At 34.9% G+C, this 6,742-nt stretch overlaps 3 protein-coding genes across 3 annotated transcripts; 2 read left to right on the forward strand and 1 right to left on the reverse strand.

The window, feature by feature from the left end:
- Nucleotides 1-112: 112 nt before the first annotated feature.
- Nucleotides 113-3,389, reverse strand: LOC107486381 (receptor-like protein 6). Its single transcript, XM_016106917.3, has one exon. The coding sequence runs from the start codon at nt 3,146-3,148 to the stop codon at nt 371-373; it is 2,778 nt and encodes a 925-aa protein (XP_015962403.1). The 5' UTR covers nt 3,149-3,389; the 3' UTR covers nt 113-370.
- An 897-nt stretch (nt 3,390-4,286) lies between these two features.
- LOC107486277 (uncharacterized) lies at nt 4,287-4,937 on the forward strand. The gene has a single exon (XM_016106826.1). It carries the CDS (start codon nt 4,287-4,289, stop codon nt 4,935-4,937), a length of 651 nt encoding a protein of 216 aa, XP_015962312.1.
- A 1,130-nt stretch (nt 4,938-6,067) lies between these two features.
- Nucleotides 6,068-6,535, forward strand: LOC107486276 (uncharacterized). Its single transcript, XM_016106825.3, has 2 exons — nt 6,068-6,211; nt 6,290-6,535. The coding sequence occupies exons 1-2, from the start codon at nt 6,068-6,070 to the stop codon at nt 6,533-6,535; spliced, it is 390 nt and encodes a 129-aa protein (XP_015962311.1).
- Nucleotides 6,536-6,742: the final 207 nt, after the last annotated feature.

Raw genomic sequence — 6,742 nt, forward strand, 5'->3', positions numbered from 1 at the left:
TCTCCCTTCTTTTTTTTTTTCCTTCTACAATGTGTAATAACTATATTATCTCTATCTGAAATAATGAATCGTGCAGAGTACTGCCCAAAATAAATAAATAAAAATTGAATAGTGCAGAGTAATAATGATTTACGTACTTTAGAAGCATCTAAAAACTTTTCATCTCACACTTGCTAAACACAATTGTATTAACTAAAAAAGACACAACAGTAACTTGAAAGTATAAACGTAAAGGAAATTGAGTTCATACTCTTATTAACTATAAGCTCTAGTTTCTAGATTTTAGACAACAAACAGTACTCTTCATCCATCCAACTATGCCTGCACTAACACCAATGCATGGTAGGAATTCCTGTTTCTTGATTTTGACTCAAAACACCCTCTTCAAGCACATAAATATGTCTTGGCTGAAAGCACTTCCCAATGCTAGCCCAGCAACAAGTCCACCACCATAGCCAATCAAAATTATTTTCCAGTTGAAGAAAGATTCTGATTCGGAATCTTGATCACCATCAAATGTAACTGGTGGAGGCTTAGCATGATCACAGTTTCTGGACACCTGCATCCCACAAAGGCCACGGTTTCCCATGAACGAATTGTTTTCAAATGTGTTGAATTGCTTACTTTCTGGAATTGGACCTGAGAGATTGTTGAAGGACACGTTAAAGAACTCCAGAAATGTGAGTTCTGTTAACTGTTGAGGAATTTGTCCTGAGAGGCGATTGCGAGAAAGATCCAATGCTTCAAGATTAGAAAGCTTCCCAAAGGATGATGGAATGTTGCCAGAAAGCATGTTATTTGACAAGTTGAGCAAAACAAGACATGTCAAATCCCCCATGACATTTGGAATTTCTCCAAAGAGTTTGTTGCTTGAAAGATCAATGGCTATCATAAAATAGAAGTCCTGTTGAAGCTCCTGATAATCCATAACAACCCCTTTGTTAGACATTGTGAATGAATAGGAAATGTCTCTAAACCAATACTGATTTGGAAATTGAATAGTGCTGTCCTCATATTGTAGTTGACTTATGTTGGAAGCTGTCATGGATTTCCAATTCTTAATTATTTCTGGAGCCAGATTTCCAGAGAATTCATTGTGAGAAAGATCAATGATATGAAGCTTGGGAAATGTGCATCTTGTCGGGCACATTATAGCTCCATGAAATTCATTAGATCGTAAAGCAATAACTTTCAACTCTGGAAGAGTGCTCAGCCAATAAGGAAAGCAATCATTGATTCGGTTATGGCTCACATCGAGAAATTCTAGCCTTTTACAATTGACCAAAGCTCTTGGTAGCTTACCTTTCAAGGTATTATTGCTGAAATCAATCATCTTCAGGTTACTCCCAGCCATATATGTTTGAGGAATGGGGCCAACCAATTTGTTTCCTTGGAGCATCAAAGCTTGAAGAGATTGGCTAAAGCTTCCCAAGCATGAAGGAATCACACCACTTAAGTTATTATAGGAAAAATCAAGAATCACAAGTGATTTCAAATTGCAAATCAATGGGGATATTCTTCCTGTCAATGAATTGCCAGAAGCAAACAAACTCTGGAGATTTCTTTTTCTCCACATCCAACTGGGTATTGATTTTATATCATTCTTTTCCACATCAACACTTCCCAACTGATCCAGTTCTTGAATAAAAGGGGGGAACTCCACCAAATTGCATGAAGCTAAGGATAAAGCTTCTAATGGAGGAAGGGTTACATTCTTAGAACCTTTTCCAGGGAACAGAGTGAGTTTGTTGAATGACAACCCAAGATAAGTAAGCATTTTGAGCTTCAAAAACATATCAAGGTCTAACTCTCCTTCCAACACATTGTTGTCTAAAGAAAGAAATGTAAGATTCTCTAGTGTAAAAAGAGAGTGGGGAATTTCACCTCGAAGGTTGTTTTGTTGAAGATTGAGGGCATGTAAACCAGTTAGGTTCATTATCCAAGATGGAAGTTCCCCGCTTAAATTGCATGAAATCAAATATAACTCCTTAAGTGGAGGAATGGTTACATTGGAATAAGAACCTTTTTTATTGAGTAAGGTCAATTTGTTGAGAGACAAATCAAGACTAGTAAGCCTTTTCAACTTCAGAAACATGTCAAGTTCTATCTGTCCTTGAAATAAATTGAAGCTTAAAGAAAGAATTTCAAGATCGGCTAGTCTAAAAAGAGAGTGAGGAATTTGGCCTTGAAGATTATTATAGTCAAGGTCTAAGTATGCCAAATTGGTTAGGTTCATTATCCAAGAGGGAATTTCGCCATGCAAATTACATGATCTCAATCCCAATGCTTGAATTGGAGGAAGAGTTTCATTGGACGAACTTATCCCTGGGAGCAAAGATAATTTGTTTCCGGATAAGCCAAGAACGTTTAGCTTTTTTAGCTTGAAAAACTTGTGGATTGTGAATTCACCATGTAGCTCACATCCTAAAAGCTCAAGTTTTCGCAAAGATGTAAGATTTGTGAGCATATCAGGTATAGAAGATGAAATGGTCACAAAATTAAGACGGAGAACTTCAAGACTAGTTGCATTTTGAATCAAGCTTTTTAGAGTGGATATCTTGAGTTGCAACTTGTTGATTGGAGTTGGAGGAATATACTCAAAATAACTACGCAAATCAAGAATCAACAGGTTGCGCAAATGCGAAACTTGAGGTGGGACTTCACCAAAGAATGTGTTTTCACCGGGTTGTGCAAGATTTAGATATGTTAGTTGCGAAAACTCACCTATCCTTGATGGAATCTGAGAGTGATTGAAATCATTGTCAGAAAGATCAAGATGTTGAAGGTGCACAAGTGAAAAAAGACTACTATTGGCATCCAAGGAACCATAGAGTTGGCTGCTGCTAAGATCAATGGCAATTACATGACCTGTCAGCTCGTCGCATTCGATGCCATGCCACGAGCAGCAATCTGTGGTTGGAATCCAAGAAGTTGTTTTGGGATGACTCAGAGGATTGTAAGAAGCATACTCAGTAATCACAAAGCTTTGCTTAAATTGCAACAAGGTACGGCTTTCATCTTCATGACATGCATGATGATGATGAAGGGAAGGTGAACCATTTGCAATAATGGTCAATGAGAAGAGCGAATAAAGAAGAAGAGGAAGAAATTTTGTTGACAAAGCAAGAGACAACAAGAACAACCCCATTTTTATATATTTGTTTAAAGGTTTTTCACGGAAAGTATGGCACACACACCAGTGTTTATACTAAAGGACTTGGCTATATAAGAAGAAATAATATTGGTATATGAGTATTTATACTCTAAAATATGGAAATATTATTTCTTCGTGCATCTTGGGCAAGAAAAATTAACTTTCTTATCCCTTACGGTGGGTTGTGCGAATATTTCAAACTATGGGAAGCAAACAGAATAGAATTTTGAAGTCGAAGTTGACATATCGTGCATTTTGGGCAAAAACTAGTGACATTTATCTCCACTAATTTTATGTCAATTTTCTGATCTGTACATAATCAGTTTTTATGGTGTTGGTGCACTTAATTAAATTTGCGTTGTAAGTTCAAGTCAATAAGCTCAAGTCTTCTCTAAGTTTGTAGTCAACACGAATAGACGTTCATATAAGTTCTCTCAACAAATTGGAGAAAATATTATATTTGTAATTCTAACAGCTTAGCTTAGTGCTGATAGTAATAGTATAATATTTTTAAAGTTGTTGCTATAAGTGCCTTAAAAATATAATAAAAGATATTAAAAATATATTTAATAAGAAATATAAAACAAATATTTATTTTTTGAATTTTTTATATATTCAATGAATTGAAAAAAATCAAATGTTTTATCATCTATTCTCTTTAAATAATCTTCCTTCTTGCTCCGTACGACATTCTTTAATCAAATTTAGGGGGGTGACAACGAAATTCGTAGGGACAGATTTTTGACCCTCTCCTATAAATATATAATAGTTCATATAGAATCTGTCCTTTTTCTAATGGCATGTAATAAAAACCTATATCATAATCCGCTTTTACTGATTATAATTATATACATAATATAAATTAAACTAAAAAAAAAATAATGATACAATATCAAATTATATTATTAATAATTTGTTTAGTTGCAACTAAATGGAAAATTTCAGTTACATAAGCAGATCGTAATTCATCATTGCGTTTGCAAGAAGAGCACACAACATTGATAATATTACTCATTTAGTTGTAACTAATCAAATTGAAACAGGAAGGGGAGCAAATCAAATTGGCACATTAAAAAGATCAGGAGATACTAGGTGGAGCTCTCACTTCAACTCAATTTGTAGCCTTTTACGTATGTTTGGAGTAACAACTTCAGTTCTGGAAGATTTGGCTACTAATGGATCTACATATTCTCAACGTGGTAATGCTACTTATGCTCTTAAATCTTTATTATCATTTGATTTTGTTTTCATTTTGCATATGATGAAAGAAATCATGGGAATCATTGATAAACTTTGTCAAGCATTGCAACAAAAATCTCAAGACATTTTGAATGCTATGCATCTGGTTTCTAGTACAAAGTCATTGATTCAACAGTTAAGAGATAGTAGTTGGAGAGCACTTTTGGAGAAAGTTAGTTCTTTCTGCAATGATCATGCTATTCAGATACCTGATATGGGTGCTTCTTTTAGTGACATAATTCGGTCTCGTCGTAAAAAGGATGTTGTTACTGTTGAACACCACTATCGTGTTGACATTTTTACTAGCGTGATAGATTTTCAATTGAAAGAGCTAAATAGTAGATTTAGTGAGCAAGCAACCGAGCTCTTCATATTGAGTACATCTTTAGATCCTAAAGATGCTTTCAAGTTATTCAGTGTTTGCAATATATGCAATCTTGCAAAGAATTTCTATTCTTTAGATTTTTCTGAGCAAGAAAAGATTCAATTGGATTATGAGTTACAACATTATGAACTTGATGTGGTTAAAACTCCAGATTTTTAGAATTTGTCTACTCTTGCTGAATTGTGTCAAAAATTGACAGAGACAGGAAAATCAAATATATATCTGTTCAAAATATTATTGAACAACCTGTGACACAACTTGTTGAGCAAGATATTCAACCCCCTGCTTCCAAAATAGCAAGGACTGAAATAGATCAAGTTAATATTGATACATTGATGCGTGATCCCGGAAAGCGTCCGCAAATTTGGAATTATCCTATCAATCAACAAGATGAAATTCGTAGAGCATACATAAAGTTTGGACCATAAAGTTTTAGTATGTAGTTGAACATTGACTTTTATATAATATAATTACTTTTTTGATATATATGCTACAAATCATATTTTGTTAATTTTTTGTTATATTTTATATTTAATTAGCCCCCCTCTTATGAAATTTCTGGTTCCGCCACTGGATTTACCTGATTATTTTTTTGTTCCAAGTCTCACCCAAAAATAATTCTATTGAGTTTTGCCCTCACTTCAATCTTTGAACATTGTCCATTATAAAAAAAAAATAAATTAATTATTTTAAATAAATAATATAAATAATACTTGACATTGTTATTAACTTAAAAAAAATTGAAATATACCTCTTTGAATCTTTGTTGTGCATTTAATGGTTAATATTTTGCTGTTCACTTCTCTTCAATGGTTTTTCTTCATATGTCTTGTTTTGGTATGGAAAGAAAATTAGAATGAGAAGAGTAGAAGACCAAAAGTTTGGAAACCACTAAAAGAGAGAGAAAAGTGACGCTGATGCCTCTGATGATTTGAAACAAATATTTGAAAAATGTACTAGTGTTACTTTAATTAAGGGTTAAGTATGATTTTGGTCCCTAACGTAGGGGCCAAAAATCGATTTCGTCCCTCGACTTTTTTTCGCTTCAAAAAGATCCCTGAGGTTTCGGTTTGTTTTAAAATCGTCCCTCGGACAATTTTACCCCTGTGGTCGTTAGGTTTAGATATGACCGTTTTAACGGATATGGAAAACGTTAATTAATATAAGTAAATAATAATAGAAGGATTAAATCAAAAAAGTGAATGAATGTGAAGTGCAGGGGAGGGAGGAGTAACGACGGGAGATGCTGCTGAAGGTGGACGGCTAGGGTTCACGAGACAGTGGCGTCCATGGCTTCCCAGAGCTCAAGAGCCTCACGTTTTCGTTCAGATGCAAAGGAGTTTCTTTGTGGCCATGGTGAGAGGCCGATTTTGCGAACTTCATCGACGAAGGATAACCCTGGACGAAGATTCTGGGGTTGTGTATACTATAAGGTAAAGTGTTCTTCCTATTTTGCTATTGTGGGTCTGAGAATTTGGGATTTCTTCATATGTTTCTATGGCTCCTATTAGGTTCAGGATGGGTGTGATTTCTTCAGATGGGCAGATCCGGAACCTGGTGGTGTTCACCAAGAGGTTGAATTTGCAAGAAATAGGAGGAAGATAACGAAGTTGAAGGCAAGATTGAAGGAGCTGGAGACGAAGCTTTGGGTTGTGGCTGCTCTATGTATTGCTGGGTGGGTGGGATTTTTGTTCTTATTCCTGCAGAATTATTACAACTTAAAGCACCCAAATGGAATGCACTTAGGTTATAGATGATTTGGTAGGGAATGTTATGAGGTTTCCTGTGTTGTGTGGGTAGAGTTTGAGAGTATTCTGTGATGTTACAATGGTTTAGGGTTGTAGTATCTTTGAAACTGTTTGAATTAATGAAACTGTTTGAATTAATGAAGGAAAGTGTTGTTTACTGTTGCCCAAATTGTCACCTTCTTTAATGGTGGAGTTGTGTTATTTTGTAATGTAAAA

Source organism: Arachis duranensis, chromosome 4, assembly GCF_000817695.3.
Source record: "Arachis duranensis cultivar V14167 chromosome 4, aradu.V14167.gnm2.J7QH, whole genome shotgun sequence".
Taxonomy (NCBI): Eukaryota; Viridiplantae; Streptophyta; class Magnoliopsida; order Fabales; family Fabaceae; genus Arachis; species Arachis duranensis.